At 37.4% G+C, this 18,301-nt stretch overlaps 1 protein-coding gene across 1 annotated transcript in view; it reads right to left on the reverse strand.

Moving 5' to 3' along the window:
* Pex3 (peroxisomal biogenesis factor 3) overlaps positions 1–18,301 on the reverse strand; it is a 32,615-nt gene that overhangs the window by 10,844 nt on the left and 3,470 nt on the right. The window contains exons 2-8 of the mRNA XM_028779249.1: positions 14,957–15,088; positions 10,160–10,241; positions 4,963–5,006; positions 3,444–3,568; positions 3,125–3,191; positions 2,972–3,026; positions 2,085–2,250 (exon numbers count right to left, since the gene is read on the reverse strand). Of these exons, the coding sequence (XP_028635082.1) occupies positions 2,085–2,250; positions 2,972–3,026; positions 3,125–3,191; positions 3,444–3,568; positions 4,963–5,006; positions 10,160–10,241; positions 14,957–15,088 (671 nt within the window). The remainder of the gene's footprint in view (positions 1–2,084; positions 2,251–2,971; positions 3,027–3,124; positions 3,192–3,443; positions 3,569–4,962; positions 5,007–10,159; positions 10,242–14,956; positions 15,089–18,301) is intronic.

Here is an 18,301-nt window from a genome sequence, read left to right on the forward strand (position 1 = left end):
CGCCTGCCTCTGCCTCCCAAGTGCTGGGATTAAAGGTGTGCGCCTCCCAGTGTGACTGGGATTTCAAGGTCAAAAAGGAGCTCAGCAAAGACTTGAGCTATTCTGTGAAAATCCTGTAGTGACAGTTGACTGACTGCTTAATTGGACATGGGTGACAAGCCCCAGTGAGCCCTGCAAATTTGATAAGGCTGTGAGTAGGTACTATAGGAAAATTTCTGCCGCCCCATTAACTTCTCCCCTGACTACCATCAGAAACACACACGCTTGTACAAAGCCAAATTTCTATTCCAAACATCTATCTAGATCTGCCTGCCTGCCTGTCTGTCTGTCTGTCTGTCTATGAGACCGTCATATCTATAGTTTCCATATATAAGGATCCAGACAAATGCTGATAGTAAGACCATTTTCCATCTCTATGGATCACGTGCAGTCGTATGCGTCATAATTTCCTAAACAATGCCGTCTAACAGTTAGACTCAGCATTTGCTCTGTATTAGGGATCTTGAGTGCAGATGATTTGACACACATGGGGGATAAACATAGGCTAGAGGCAAACCTGGTATAAGCATCTGCAGTTTGGGCATCTCTGGGGAAGTCCTAGGAACAATGCCACAGATGCTGGGGGTGGATGCAAACTCAGTCACACAAACCAGCAGCACAGAAAGCAGTCTCTCCTTTCCCCATCCAGAGACGCTCAATCCACCGGCGAACCCTGTCAGCTCCTTCCTCAGATGAGGTCTCATCATCACCTCTGGAAGGAAACAGACCATGCCTGGTTCATCAGTGCCAAAGCAAGAGACTCCCAAAGGGCCCAGTTTCTGTTCTTGCTCTCTGTTAAACAGCAGCCAGAACAACCCACCTTCTGTAGTTTAAACCCCAGTGGCTTCCTAGTGTTAGTGTGGGATCCTTCAAATGCCCCATGGTGGCTAGACTTGCCTATGTCCTCTCTCTAGCCTTGCTGGTCAGGTCCCTTTCTGAGCCTCAAATACGCCCAGTATCTTGCTGCTGTGTCTTCAAATATATCCTTGTTTTCCCTCTCAGATCTTCCCCTAACAGGGACCTTGACCAATGGTACAGATTGGTCATGTACACCACATCTCCAGGAACTCAAACAAACAAAAAAGATGCTAAAAAACTGTTACATAAAATACGTCCCTCCGTTCCGACCATGACAAATTCTTCCTAATGACAAATCTGAAAAGTCTGTGCTAAACACATGGGAGCAAAATAGAACAACTGAATTCAATTATTACTGTGCATGTCTGAGTGTTCTGGGTTTTTGTTAGTGAAATTTGAATAAGTAATCAAACGGGGACATGCATTATTTATAACAAAGTATACATTTATTGCACAGAGATATTTTTACTTAAGGAAAATCACTACTATGGTTACCATCAGGTAATTTATATTCTATGAAGGTGAGCTATTAAGAAGGGTTTTAAATGCTATTGTCTCAATGTGCAGAACTTAAGCATGGTCTCACTGAAAATATAACAACCATAAATTAGAAGTTAAAATGGTTTTTTATGTATGCTTTCAAAAGAGTTACTTTACTCAAGTTCTCAGAATTATTTATAATTACATGAATTCGTATTCAAATGTGTGGTGTGAATTTGTATAATAATTATTTGAAATACTGCTTGAGAATTCAACTAAATTATATACAACAGTCCTTGTATTTGAGTTTTTGTTTGCTTGCCTGTTTGTTTGTTTTTTTTCTAGGAGTTGAACCTGGGCCTCGTTTATGCTAAATATGTACTACTTTCAGCAACATCCCTTCAGTGTTCTCAGCTTTAGTGTTCTAAACACTATCTGGCTGTTTGGGGGTTGTTTGGTTGTTTTGGTTTGGCTTTAGTTTTGGTTTTAGTTTTTTGAGACAGGGTTTCTCTGTGTAGTCCTGGAACTCACTCTGTAGACCAGGCTGGCCTCGAACTCAGAAATCCCCTGTCTCTGCCTCCCAAGTGCTGGGATTAAAGGCGTGTGCCGCCACTGCCCAGCAGAAATCCATATTTCAAGAGAGAGTAACAGGTTTAAGAAATGTGGAGTATGAGTTAGACAATAAGAAATGGTTATGAATTAAGTACCTGAGCTGCCAACGGTGTTTCCTCATCTGGCATCATGTACTGGCACAGTGACGACTTGAACACATCTTTATCATTCCAAGAAGACTGATGTTGCTCAACAAGAATTCTGATTTCTTTTAGTTTTTGCTCCAAGTCCAAAAGAGACAAGGAATGTTTAAGAGAAACACTAGAAATACAGGAAAGTGTGTCAGATAAGTTGAAATGACAGGACAGGCTTCACGGTGCTCCTTTTCTAGTTAAGCTGGCATCTGAAACCCTGTTCTACTTAGTCTAATCTGATGCTGTTGGACTGGAATGGACTGGGAAGCCAGCCACCAGATAAGGCCATCACTACAGAGCCACAGTAAGCTTTCACACAGATTTCACAAGAAAGGCCCTGTCATAATTATAGATCTTATTAGTGTAAGGGTCAGGTAGGCAGGTTTGAAAGAAGCATTTTTTATATTTCTAATTTGTTTGGAAATCAGTCAATAATCAATAAAATCTGAAAAATACCCCCAGTGTGAAAAGGCTGACACTGATACAGTAGATTATAACACATATGCAGGGTTGGTGTCTAAATCAGATTACCCAGTTCCCTAGGACAGTCCTGTCATCCGTCTTTGCTCTGCAGTACTGAGGAGTGAATTTGAGACCTCAAGCACCCAAAGTAAATAAATGCTCTACATATGCACACTCCACACCTACTTTTTCTCTATTTTTAAATTTGGAGACAGAGTCCACTAATGTGACTGATTGAGTCTTATCTGTAAGCCTTGAACTCGGGCTGCTCCTGCCTCAGCCTCAGAGTACCTGGGATGACAGAACTGTGGCACCATGAGCAGCTTTAACTTTTATTTTATTCACCAGAACCAAGAAGTCAGAAAAGACAGAGGAACATGGCATACCTTCCTAAGATCCGCTGTACAGCTTGTTTAATGACAGTGACCAACTCTGTCAGGCCTATCAAAGGAAAAGCAAAATTAAAAGAAAACAGAGCCGTGTTCACTTAAAACCTTCCTCAATAACATGAACGTGCTTGCTACAGACTGGAATCTTACCATCTCCAAGAAGGTGCTGGATACTTGATAAATACTGCTGCTGTACATCTGGAGGAGCAAGAACAGTCTGTGTAGAAGAGAAATCAAGTCAAAGGAGCTTTTAAAGGAAAGTTAAAGCTTTTAAAAGAAAACCCTTTTTAATATACCCAAAAAAGCTCACTTTCCAAAGACAACCATCATAATGCTACAAAGTCAGTCATAAATGTTAAAGTCTGTTTCTCAGAGCTGATTAATAGTTCAAAGTACTCAGAATAAGTAATATTTAAACACTGAACCTCTTAGAAGACAAAGCGGTGTAGCTCAAGTCTGTTAAACTTACAGTGCCATTTTTGCCAACTGTTGCATTATCCAGGTAAATATATCCACCAATTATGTTTAACTGGACTCGCAAAAGAACCACCAGCATACACGTGCTATATACAGCTACAATACTTCTTGTGAAACCTTCAGAGAGAAGAGAAACCCTTTGGCATTGTGACTAAAACACCAAGACATGTATACACTCATGACCTATTTCTTTGACTACTTTTTTTTTGATAACTTTAACAAAATATAATAGTAAATGGATCAAACTTAAAAATATATCAATTTAAAATATGTTATACTTAATGTATCTCTTTATAACATATATATAATAATTTATGTCTCACTTCTTTCCTCCCCACTCTTTTGATTTTAAGCAGGATCTTTCTCTGTAGCCGAGGTAGGCCTCAAGCTCAGGACCCATTTGTCTCAGTACTGGGATAGCAGACCAGTGTCATGCTTGGCTAGGCAGGATTTCTCAACTGAAGGACTACTTATAAATACGTATTGGGCAAAGGAATTATCTGTTAGAAGCTGGGAAAGGAAAGCAATTTGGGCATGTACCTCTGTTGGTATAAGCCTGCCTAGTGTTCACGAGGCCCTGGATCTCTCTCCAGCATGGATGTGTGGATGGGACAAGTCAAAGCAAGACCTGAGTAAACTGTATCTTTAGAGCTCAGAAGTCCAGGGAACGAGCTTAGAACTTAGGAAGGTGGAACATGGAAGAACCCCTGCTTCAGTGATAGGTAAACGTGAAGGCCAGTAGAGATTTGGATGAGGTAGAGAGGACAGGGAAACAGGAAGACCTTGCCTCCCAGCAGCCCAATACAGCATCCAGGGCAGAGAAGGAGCACAGATGTCCACGGTGTCAAGTGCTGTGGCCAGTTGAAAAAGCCCCAGTGGATTCAGAACCACAGAGACTACTCCTGGTGCCTATGAGGACCACTTGGGTAGAGACAAGAGCAGAAACTAGGGTGTAGTATCAAAGAGCGAGTAGGCGTGAAGAAATGAAGAAAGAGAATTTTGACAGGGCATGTGAGAAAGGGCAACAGCTGAAAGATAATATAGGCCACTCAAGAAGTTTAAGCTGTCTTCCAATAGGGGAAGACTCAGGCATCATTTGGTGGATATGTCAGCTGAAATGGAGAAACAGGAAAGCTTGCTGACATTAAGGTTTGAGACATATATAAAAGGCCTAGGGATGTTCCTTGATTACAATTTTTATTACTAGTGAAATTTTGCGTAAAATATGAAATTAAAGTTGCTATTTGGGTTGGATAAAAATTCCTTTAAAATATACCTAACATAAGCACACACAGTTCTTATACCATACCTTAAAACAACGATATCACCACCATCACTAACAAAGTGTTGCCTAGAAATAAACACTGACCTCTTTGCTTTATGAATATTTAGATTTAAACCTGACTATGCAATGGGGCAGGAAAAGAAGAGTCATATACATACTATCATACAAAAAGTTCCTGTTACAAATAGCTCAAGGATGTGCTGTCATACAGAATACTCGGGCTTACTTATTATCTTTAGGTCCTCCCATATTTCCAGCTTATTTGAAGGCCTAAAGGGAAAAAAAATCAGAAAACATGAAAATAATACTCTATATAAGTTAGTATAACTTTGAACTACATAAAGCTATATTTTAAAAGTTAAAATTAAAACTCACATATTTAAAAACTCAAAACAACATACAAATATTGAAGAAGCAAAGTCAACAAGATAACCAAACCTGTCTAATTTTTTTAAGAAACACTAAGAACCACCTTCACTAGTGTACAGGCCTGCAAGCCTTTGTCCTCTTTCTGAGCACATGCACAAGCATACTGAAGTGGTAAGCAACCCAGGAAGTGTCTTTCCTCTGCTTATTATCTTGTATATAATCAAGTCGATCCTGTGATCACTCAAAGGTAAGAAATCTGCTTCTGTTGCTTTACAGTATCACCATAAGCATAGGAATTGACACATGCATTTGTGCTCAACCAACTGGAACTATTCTCCCTTCTACTGTTTAGATCACCACTGGAGACTACTTAGGTTGGTTCTGAAATCTTTTTGCCTGAGCCTTTACACTTTAATTTTTTTTTTCAGGCTGTTCTGAGTTGATCCTGTTCTAAGCCTGCTGCAGATCTGAAACTACCTACTTCTTTATGAGTTCCTGGTGGTTGGGAACACTAGAGACCAGAGCGTTTGATCTGGTCAAGGATTGTTTCTAATCATTCTCAGTGAGCTGAGCTGGTGCTATGGTTGGGCTTACTGTTGTCTCAGAGGATTGTAGAGAAAAGGTTTGGTAATCATGGTGACACACTGGGAGGCAGTGAAACCTTTACTGAGTTGGAAGCTACAGGGAGACTCTCGGTCATTAAGGACACCTACCAGGGCATTTGGAGACCCTGGGCCATCTAGTATTACTCTTCTTGCTTCTTGGCTACCAGGTAACAGCTTGATCCACTGTACTCGGGCCACAAGGACCATCAGAGACCCAGAGCAACACATCTGCCTGATCTGGACTGGAAACTTCAAAATTACAAAACAAAATAAGCCCTTTAAAGGCCTCTTACTATAAGGTAAAAATGACTAAAAGCTGTTAGATATCTATATAGTATTTGTATGTATACATTTTTAAAGATAAACTATACCACAAGCTTATACCAATAGTTTAATTCAAAGCAAGCTTTATCGGATTTTAGCCTAATTTTGTTGACTTTATTTTATTTTGTCCATACTAGAAATTAGTGAAAACAACATAGTCATTAGTCTCCTTCACCCCTCAGTTCAAGTATAGCAGTCCTAAAATAGTGCTATAATATTCAAAAGGGATTAGAGCTTTTAAGTTACATGTAACAGAAATATTTATTTCACTAAGAATATTTAATTACCTTTCTGATTTAAAGACATTTGGCATAGTTTCTATCTTTGTGGTTATACAAAGTTTATTTTACTATAAATATTTGGTATCATAGTTAACAATTAATATCATTTTATAATTACATAAAATATTTACACAGTTATAAAGCCAAATTGATACAACCTTGTATGTTGAATGCCATGTTTCCCTATTCACAGATGATTTAAACATGCTTTCGCTTCTGCTGTATTGCTTTATATAAGCATGTATGCATTTTTAACATATTTAAAACTGCTCCTTAAATAAAATCAGATATACTGCAGAAGTTTTATTTACTAAAAAATAAAATAGCAATGTATCCAGGAGATTAGTCCATAGTAGCACAATGGCATTACTTATTTAAAAAACATACTATGGGCCAGCAAAATGGTTCAATAGGTATTAAGGCCTGCTGCCAAGTTTAATGATCTTGAATTCATTCCCAGGACCAACATGGTGAAAGGAGAGAGCTAACTCCTGTAAATTATCCTGCTACTAGCACACACAAAACAAACAAACAAATAAACAAAAATTTGAGTGGTAATGGCACACACCTCCCAGCACTTGGGAGGCAGAGGCAGGTGAGTTTGAGGCTAGCCTGTCTACAGAGGAAATTCTAGAACAGCCAAGGCTACATAGAGAAACCCTATCTTGAAAAACCTAAATAAAATAAGTAAATAAGTAAATGCAATTTAAAAAAAGCATTTTAAATGTAGTGTAGCAGTCGTCTGTGTGAATGCACTATGCAGATACAACACAGAACTTTCAGAGCACCTGTGTCATAGAACAAATATTTTTACTATTTTCAGTTCAGGATAAATACTTTTGTCAAATATAATGAAAATTATTTACTAGAACAGAAAGATACAAAATACAGGCCAATCATTTTTATTGATATGGGACATAAATTTGTGTTTCAGTAAGAAGTTCAGTTACAGGGCTGGAGAGAAGGCTCAGAGGTTAGGAGAACCTACTGCTCTTCTAGAGGAGCTGAGTTTGGTTTTTGGTGTCTCACTGGTGGCTCGTACTGCCTGTAACTACAGTGTCAGTCACATCTGATGCCTTTGCAGGAACCAGTACTCATGTACACATACTACCCACCCCCATGTAATTAAATAGTGAAATAGACCTTAAAAATGTAGAGTTATTTCAATTAACGCTGAGCCATTATTAGAGGACAGAAAGTCCTTAGTAGAAGGAATCTGTAAAGGGGCAAATCAGAGCGCAGGAACTGAAACCACACTCGCTGACCCTTATTTCATTTGGGGGACTTGGTGGGTGAGAACAGAGTGAGCTGCCACCCAGGAAGCACTTCTGCATTGATAATCTCGTAATGAGACCGTGCCAGTAGTTTTACAATCTTTATCTGAGAGTTAAATGTAGCTCAGTGGTAGAACCTTTGCCTATCATGTTTGAGGTCCTAGTTCTCAGGATCACAAAACAAACAAAACAAAAATGTGCACACATGTGGGCACGTGCATGTGTACACACACACACACACACACGCACACACACACACACATCTTTTCTGATTTCAAATCATATCGGACAGAGAAAGTACTACCTGTGTAGATTTTCTTCAAAGGACTCTTCAAGGGGACCTCTACTTCAAGTTAAAAGCAACTTGACTTTTTAGTGTCACTAAAATCAATATCCACCTAAAACTTAGATCAATGCTTGCCAAACATTCTATTGCTTGTGATGAGGATGTTTAAGGTTCTCTGCCAGATACCCAATCAATGATGGCTCCTTACTGCTATCGTGTACCTGCCAAAACAAGGCTATCAGATCATTTGTTTATCCTCATCAGTTACAAGCAAATGAATTTAAAAAGAAAACCAACTTGCTTGGCAGGTTATATGAAACCAGAGATGACTGGATTATAAAAGCAATCGTCACACTGTAGGGCCTTGTTAGTCTGTTTTATACAAATGTTTATCAAAATGGATACATACCAATTACAAAATAGTAATTACAAAGCAAAAGAAAAGAACGGAAATAACATTAAGGCACATAAAATATAAGCACTGAGTGAGAAGCACAACTCATCTTAAACTCTGGAATTTAAGAAATTCACTTTCTTGTGTTTTGAGTAAGGTTTGCACATGGTTTTGCAAAATCAATCTTTTTTTAAACTCCCATATTTTCCTTTAGTGTTTATTTTACCCTGGAATTAACAGGTCTCAACTGTACTATGTTTAATCCATTTCCCCTTTGCTTGTCAATTCAATGACTTAAACCTAAAGGTATTTTATTAGGTTTTTATTTGTCTGTTTCCTGGTGCTGGAGATTGAGTTGAGGGCCTTGAAGATGCTAAGTGCAGGCTCTACCACTGAATCTTTCTAAGCATTTGGAATGGAGACCTGTATAGGATACAGGTTTGCTGAGGAGGAGGAAAGCCACCATATTTAACTGCTATCCTTTAGTTTTTCTATACAAACTCAATTTGAATCTGTCTTTGCCTCTTAGTAAGACTAAAGTCTAAGACAATTACAATCTGTTTTCTGTCCTCTATTTATGCACATTCAAGCAGTAATCAGTTGTTTATATGACTGTGATTTATTTGTTCATATATCTTCTTATATAATTATACAAAGTAATTTATAAGCCACACTTTACATCTGTAGAGCAGAGATTAAATTCAGTCTACTTCTAAAAATGACAAATCACCTGCCATTGGTATTCTATTTGAATCAGATAAAAAGTTTTAGCATACGTTCATTATTATTTTGGGAAGTATTCTCTGAGTAACAGAAAGACGTTTCAAAGAGGGCTGGGAATGTAGCTAAGTGGCAAAATGTTTACCTCATGTGGGTCCAATCCCAGTATTATAAAAGAAAAAAATAAATGAAAAGTCCTCAAGTTTGCTGCTCAATTTGTCTAAGTACTCAGTTTCTGTTTGCAAAATGCAGATGATAACATCTGCCTCATAGAGATATTGTGAAAATCGCATGAGAGCATGTGAGTGTGGGAGGCTCCTATTACAAGGTTGCCACAGAACTGCAAATAGTACTTCATTCCCCCTTGATACTTGAGGCTTATTATAGTCAAGGAAATATTTCAGTAAAACCACTTAATTAAGATTTATTTGGTTTGAGTGTAACTCAGTGGTGAGCACAGACATGTATGGGCTCCTGGGTTTGGTTCCTCAACTGTTTGTCTCTCTCCTTTCTCTTTCTCTCCCTTCCCCTCTCCCATCCCCTTCCTTCCAGCCATACATTTGACTTACTGAAACCACCACTGTCTGTATTTTTTTCATCAAAAGAAGTAGTCATTTGTTTCTGGAAGTTTCCTCAAACTAGCACAGAATTTAATTTCTAATGCCTATGTGCATGCCGCACACCACACATTAGGTCATTTATGTGAGTAGTGTTTTCTGAACTGCCACAATAATTTATCAGTATTATACATTCATGTTATATTTGTCTATTGTTAGTCATTTACTTATAAATTCATGTTCCTTATCCAAAACATTCTCCTACACTGCTAGCACTATGAGAAGCACAATATTGAACATAAAGATTTTTAGTTTTACGTTTCTGCTACAGAGATATGTTCTATAAGTACCCAATAATAAACTGTTGAATAATGTAAAACAATAGAACATATTCATATAAAGACAATACATATTATTGTCCCATATGATCTGTGTAGTGAGGGAGAGTTTTAATAAAATTAAATGACATATATATTTAATTTTTTCAACTGAGTCTATGTATTTTAAGTTTTTATTAAAGAGATAAGGAAACAAGGATGCATTAAGCGTATTTAGCTCATTCTACAACCTTTGACTGCATTCCAATAAGCCAAATAACATAGTGTGCTTTTACCTGTTTTTCAACAAAGCTGTTAGACTCTCCGAGTTGAGCTGCTGCATTAAGGCCTCTCTCAGTGTTGGCAGCATGGACAGCACTGTCCCACAAACAAAAAACAAAGACACTCACAAACGGCATGAACACAGTCATTTAGATATTCATACTGCTGTAGGCTATATAATAATAGTAGCAACTAGCAAGAGTTAGGGGAACTCTCCAGGGTAGAGAATTCCAATTATTACTACTAATTATATAAAACCACTACACACTTTTAAACTATGTGTTTGCTTATGCTACTCCACCATTATTATATTTGAAGCAATGTAAACAAGAACAAGCAGAAGACAGAATGAAAAGACTCTGCCCCTTCTGTTAACAGTGGACTCTCTGAACTATGGTTTATGGATAACTACTCCTTCTTTTCTACACTTTCCAAAAATTTCAATGTAAGTTTATTTCTGATATAATAAAAATGACCAAAGCTAATTTTTATAGTCATATTTTTGTTTCATATTTCTAATTCTTGGAAAATATTGCTTATTAAATATTATAAAACCATGTTTATTATTATAAATGCAAAAGCACATTCATCTAAGCTTGGAGTGCTCCCGGGTCTCAGTTTGGGTTTTGCTAATGGCTATGGCATTACCTTTCATTCCCTGGAATACTATGAAGACCAAAGGAGATCCAGGACTCCATGGGGGGAAAGTATGACCAAGAGTCACAGGAGCTCCCCCACGTCTCTACAGGTGGCATAAGATGAGCATACACAGAAACTGAGAGAGGCTTTAGCCTGAGACAAGTAATGATTGAAAAACAAAAAATAAAAACAAAACAAATCCCAAGAGATCACAAATAGCACCTTATAGAAGGTAAAACTTGAGTGTACAGCTTTTCTCTTTTGATGAGACAGAAAATCCATACTTATACAGGAAATTTCAGGCTCTGTTGCTCAACATTGTACTTCCATCTTGCACACTCTGTAGTTTCAGTAAATGTCCTCACCCTGCATATTTATAGCTTCTTATGATATTGAGATCAGTAGCTAAAGAAGGGGCTCAAACATGAGTATTTCACCTTGGTATGTGTGGCTTGGTATATGTCTAAACAGTTAGTCCCTGTATCTGTAGACTCTGCATGTACAGATTCAAACAATTGCAGATCAAAATATTCAAAATGTGTGTCTGCATTGGACATGTACCTTCTTTTTTCTTGCTATTATTCCTTAAATAAAATAACTACCACTTACATTTTATTATACAGTGAAGGTATTCTAGAAATGATTCCAAGTATATGGATGAGTAACTGCAGGTCATTGAAAATACTGTATTACTTAATGTAATAGTTGAACATCATCAGATTTTGGAACGAATTCTTAATGACTAATAAGGGAAAATGCAAGTTACTTTACAAACAAACAAGTAAACAAAACAATTCTATATTCAGAAAATGGAGTTCATGGAGAATTATGGAATATACTGATTTGAAGAGTCTTTCTGATTATTCTAGTCTCCCTTAGCCATCTGTACATAGCCACTGAGCAGATATATTTCTGTATCTTCAGTCATCTGTTCTCTACAACATTTGAAAAATTCTATTTATTTCACATGTATGTGGTGCATGCTCAAACGTGTATCTGTGCACCATGTATATGCAGGAGCCAGTGGAGGTCAGAAACGGTTGCTGCATGCCCTGGAACTAGAATTACACATGATTATGAGCTACCATGGGAATGCTGGGAACCAAATACAGGTCCTCGCCAAGAGTAGTAAGTATTTTTAACTTCTGAGCCATCTCTCCACCCACCATGCTAAACCTTTCTAGTCCAGGCCCAAATCACAGAAAGATGTGTAGGTTTGAATCTGAATCTCAGTTTTCTCATCTGTAAGTTGAAGAGAACACAGGGCCTATCCTATAGAACTGCTGTGGGGATTAAGATATTTATAACATTTACAAAAGTACTGATTAGCTAATGGAAATAGTCTTAGCTACGGTTACAATTCTTTTTGCAGGGAGAGGGTCCTAATGACATAATCTAGAATCTTCTTAGCATGTAAGAGGCAGGAATGTATCTGTAGTTTGACTACCACATAGTATACTGTGATCCTTTACCCAAACAAATACAATTCAATTAGTAAATACTAATTACTACAGTTCAATTACTGTAGTTAATTAGTATTTCTAGAAGTCATAATGTACTGTTTATTACAGTTTATGTTCAACTTGAATTTCCAATGTTTATTCAATATTTTGCATCATTCTGAATCTGTTAAACTGACTCATCATACAAAAAAAATTATCTATCACAGTCCAAAAAACAAAGAGTATTTTGTATTCTGAAACTTTATTAGTGATGTCTGCTACGCACCTAACCAAACATCATGTCATGTGTAAATTTAATGAGTTTCTCTTCTCAGTCAAGTCAAGAAAGGCAAAAGACAAAGCCCTGAATGTTCCATTATCGTACAACATTTAAAGTGACATCAATGTCTCATGTATGAAAACTGAAGTCCTCCATGCCTGTGGTCTGCCCACCAAAGATTTCTACGGTGTAAGTTTAATCACATTATTTGTAGTCTCTTGTAAATGCATACCAGGAAGTTGTTTGTCAAGCTTTTTAGAGAACCTATATTTTACCTCCTAGTGAAAATGCTATGCTATTTTTAATTGTCTGTAGTCTGCTATCTACAGGGTTGTGATGGTCACAGCATGTACCAGCTCCATCTTCTAAGAGCAGCAGACTGACCAGCAGATTCATCACTATGTTCACGTTGCCCTCATCTCATGAGGACTCAGGGAGGAACTCCTGTCCAGGGAACTAGACCTGTTAACTCATCAAGCTTTCTTAAACTGGGAAGAATCATTTCAGGCTTTTAATTTTTTTAGACAGAGTCTCACTGTAGCTGTATTGGAACATGGCTAAAATGACTATGCTGGCCTTGAACTCATAAAGAACTGTTTGTCTCTGCCTCTTGAGTTCGGGGACTAAAAGTGTACACCACCATGTCTGGTTCAGGTATTTCTTACGTCAACTTCTTCCTTTTACAAGAGTCAGAGACCTTCTTTCCTATTCCTGTTCACTCTCTATTATTCTTCATAGGCATTTCCTCCAAGACATTGCTTACATATCTTCCCATTTGATTCTGGGAGGCCCAATATGACACATGATTTTGTCAAAATGAGATGTATTTTGAGATCCCAAGAGTGATCTTTTACCATTTTATGAAAACTTGCATTAAAATCTTAAACAGACTGTTGATATTCTCTAGCCATTCAGTGAAATGTACTCAGTAGCACCAGCATGTTCTATGTGATTTGTAAGTTCACATGCTGCGTGTCTATACGCCAAGCATCTTATGTGTAGTATCTGCTGTCTTCTCACAAACTACTTCTCTTTTTAAAACAGGGACTAGCTATTTGGCCCTGCCTGGCCTAGAACTCGTTATAGACCACCTGTCATCAACTTGAAACAATCCTCCTAAGTATCCCTCGTGCTAGGATGTGGATCAAACTCAAGAGCTTTGTGCAAGCTAGGCAAGCACTTTCATGAGCTGAGCTACATACCTGGTCCTTCACCATACATTTCTGAAGTAAATTTTATAAAGGTCATTTTATTGGAAGAGCTGAGGTTTAGGTTAGCTCAAAAACACAGATAATTAAACTGGAAACTGATCTGGTGATCAACCTCTCCCTAGAGCCTCTGTCATTCTGGCTGTGCACATGAGCTGTCATTATGGACAGTATTCTGGCTAGGGTTTAACAGAACAGAGGCGTCTGACTAGGTATGATTACTTCAAATATAAAACTCACATGTAGCTGTAGCTGTGAACTTATATTCCCTTTTTGATCTTAGCTTTTCCATCTATAAAATGAGGAAGTGAGCTAGCAAAAAAGTCCTCTAAAATCTAGAATAAAATTCCACTTGTAAAGGTGAACCAGGCATATTTAGCTTTGTAAATTTCTTCTAAACATATCCTTGAAAGAAATGTTAGGGAGGAAAAAAGAAGCTTTAAACAATAAAAAAAATAGATGTGACATGGATTTGAGAAACCAGTTTTCAAGGCATCATACCAGTTAGAACCTAACTCCTTGCTCTCTTCAAACATGAGCAGGCTGATTGCATTATGGCTTTTTTTTTTCCAGTAGGCTTCTAGTTCTGGAAATTACATTATTACCATTAATTAAATGATTGAGCAGACACTATTGTGTAATACTTATGTCCTACATTGTCTTGCTGCAAATGTAATAGACTTAAGACTCTTTGCTGTGACCTACAAGGCCACGTGGGTCAGGCCTCTCTCCACCTTTGTTTCCTAGCACTCATCCATTTCTTTCTAGCTCCAGTGCCTGTGTGCTACTTCTGTAATGAGCCTAGCATGCTCTCATCTCAGGCATTTGCTCTCTCTATTGTACTGTGAGTCTTTTCTGCACACAACATCTGGTCAGAGGCATGAGCCCTCCACCACACTCTGAAGCTTTCCTTTCTGTACTGGATCCACAGCAGCCTAAGGTCACTTATTTGCTGTTTGCCATCTTTTTACCAGAATATCTGCCGAAGCTCAGGGGATCTTACTCTGTTTACTGCCTATTCCCTCAAGAGCAGGCACTGTGAATATCTGCTGAGTGAATACATAAAATGAGTATTTATAATGTTTTAAAAATTCACATTGAAATCATGTATCTCTGTTAACTGGACTATTGAGTAGATCCAGCATACTTTCCTCATCTTTTCCATAAACTGGAGACTCAGATGATGAATTAAATACAAACCAACAAGCACTTCAACATACAACTACATATATGTCTGCTTACCTGTCATATTGCAAGTCCTCTGGTTACTTTCAAAATGGTACTGTCGCCGAGCCTGGGCAATGTATTCTGCAGCTTCTCTTTCTTGTATTTCTCTAATTTTTTTCTGTCCATATTTTCCCAGGATATATACTCCTAAAATCATTTTTTTTAAAAAAGTAGATTATTAACTAGAGTACTAAAAATTCCAACCAACATTTTAAGCATTTTTTATTAAATCATGAGGTTTATACTAGGAACATGCTGAGACTTACAGCTTCTAAAATACTTTTATTAAAGAACTGAAAAAGGAAAGGAAATTGTAGTATTTACTTATTTACTTTACATGTATACAATATATTTTAACATAGCCAGTAAGAAAAAAAAAGAGATTAGCAGACAAAAGCAGAAAGGCATTGAATTTATAAAGTCTGGCAGCATCTTTAATAGCTAATTGAAGATATTCTAAACATTCAGCAGAAGATTAAATAAATTATGATCTGTTAACATAATGGTATCTTATGTAGCTATTAAAAACCACATTGCTAAATAGTTAATGACTCAAGGAAAATCCACCTTATACTATTAGGTTCTAAAATGACATCCAAGAAGTTTGTATTTTAATGAAATAGATACATAGAAAAGTACATATTTAATTTCTAAAGAAAAATAAACTGTGATAATTGCAGTTGTTTGCTTTTCTATATTTTTCATGTTTTCTTCAATGATCACTTAACTTTAAAATCTCCACAATTAAAGATTTAAAGGAATGAGAGAAAGGTATATAGTATATATAAGACATGTATTTATCCACCCCTGAATTAGATAAAAGTCTGAGAAAATAAGAAGATGTAATTTACATTCTCTAAAAACTACTAACTCAAATGACAAAGGGAACAGGAAGACAGCATCGTAACACAACAGTATAAAATATGGCAGGGCCGTGTGGCCTTCACCACAGATGATGTAAATGAGTGCATTTTTGTCATATACTGGGTGAGTGGCCATTGGTTTTCTTAACTGGGAATATGATGAACATTCCAGTGTTAAAATGTGATCAGTGGACTCAACCCCTTCTTTATTTTGGACAATTCCACATATGCATACAACACACTGAGATCACAGTCATCACTGGCCCTGTTTACCACCTTTATTTCTCTCCTGCTGATCCACTATTTTCTTCAAGCAGTCTCCCATACAAGATAGCTTGTTTTAACTAACCATCTCTGATTACTATCAGATAGTTTACTAAATAGTACAATGGACAATAGAAGTGGATCTTCACAGACTAAATCAGTAAGTGTTTAAGACACTTGATTAACTGAGATATTTTAGTACCATTTCTATAAACATAGATGTATAGCTCTAGCAAGGCCTTTCTCCTTAGGGATGGCTTAACCTGGAACCCAGAAAAGCCTTCCAAATCAAACAAGTTACAGCAGTGATAGTGTTGTCTTTGTTTTGGGTACATGATTTTGTTATAGTGCCAAAGAAGAACAGAATTCAACAAGTTTATAGAAGAGGCTGTGTTACTGTTTCACCTTTGTTAGCTAATAATTGTTGATGTATGCCAGAACTTGATTTCCTCATAAATCCTGGCAGCAAGGGCTCAGGGGGCTAATCACTTCTCACATATCTCCACTGTCTGTGGCTTACAGTATTTCCCAAACGGCCTCAAAAATTATGCATTTGGTCCATTTCTCACAAGGAAAAGGTAGCCATCAGGAACTACCAAGCAAACACATCCTAAATTATTTTCACTAAGACAGATGTTGTAGATGATCTAAGATGTTATATATCTTTAGATGGTTCCATAAAATTGTGTGATAAATAGGAATAGTATGGTTGCTGTTACTATGCAAATAAATACATGCATTGTAATTACGCTTCAAGAGCAGGCAGACATTCATAAAAGCTGTTCATCGGCTGTCTTTTCTATAACATCACAGCAGCACAGCCACATTACCATTAGAATAAGAAAAACATATGGTTAATATCTATAATTCCAGCTGAGGCAGGAGGATTATCATTTTGAGGGTAGCTTGGGATGCACTGTGAGAACCTATTCCCCTTCCCTCACCACTAAGATCTCAGAGAATGAAGAAATTGACTTAGATTTAGCAAAGTGACTCTCCAACAGGCAATTCTGGTTCAACTAGTTCTGAATACATTGCTTGTATCTTATCTCCATAACATATTACTGAAGGTTACATACACAATGATTATTATCTCTCGAGTTATATTGTAAAATGAATCGTTGATGTCACACTCTTTACATGGTAAGTGCAGGCTGAATTGTGTCCACTCCCAGCTTGTGCCACAAGCTGATATACTGAAGGCCTAGCACCTTAGAATGTGAGGTCAACACAAAGTGAGATCAATGGGCCTCAATCCAACATGGCCAGTGTCCTGAGAAGAAGATAAAATTGAGACAGAGATATGTGCAGAGAAAAGACAATTTGAAGGTTCCTAGAAGCTTTCTCTTTACAGCAGTTGGTATTCAGTTGTAGAAGACTGTGAAAAACACAACCATCACATGGCATAGCCTAGTACGGATCCCTTTCAAATGACTGAAGGAACAAACCCTACAGACACCTTGATCAGGACTACTAACTTCAAATGTATAAGACAAACTTTAGTTTTGTAAGTCTCTCACTTGGTAGGTCTTCATTATGGAAGCACTAGAAAAGTCACTCATGAAATTAGACTTAAGTCCTAGACACACTGTTTTTCTTTAGTCAGCACTGATATTCCTAGTCAAGGTCTAATTCACTTAGGATCCCATATATAAATTTCACAAACTGACTTCTTCTAATGTTTCTCTAGGAAATACTAACGAAAGAAAGAAAACTATCATCAGCTAAGACACACTCAGGGCTGTATATGCTTCCCTGGCAGCCTGACTCTTGGACTAGCAAAGAGGCATCAGTGACAGCTCCTGGTCAGCAAGTGAGGTGACTTGGAGCAGGCCACTCAATCCCTCTGGATATATATCTTTTTCATGTGTAAAATCAAATAGCTTTAAGTTTCCTCTGTAGCTATAATCTTCATTATTAGCAATTAAAATATCTACTAAATACCAAAAAATAAGTGAAAATGTTTTGATGTTTCCTTTCATGACCAGTTAAGCAATATATCTTTGTATAAATCATTTGTCTTAAAACCATCTCTTAGTCTTGTCTTCCAGGATAAAAAATTCCTATAGCACTAAATTTCAATAACAATTTGAAAATTATCTATCAACATTGCTTCCAATCAAGTAGAACCCCAACTTGTAATGTTTACATTCTATTTCAAACTTCCTGTCCATGCTGAACAGTGAGTGACCTTGCCCATGCTCAGCCCATGCTCAGCCAGGCCTGTACCACT

This window comes from Grammomys surdaster, unplaced genomic scaffold, assembly GCF_004785775.1.
Source record: "Grammomys surdaster isolate TR1022 unplaced genomic scaffold, NIH_TR_1.0 348, whole genome shotgun sequence".
Lineage (NCBI taxonomy): Eukaryota > Metazoa > Chordata > Mammalia > Rodentia > Muridae > Grammomys > Grammomys surdaster.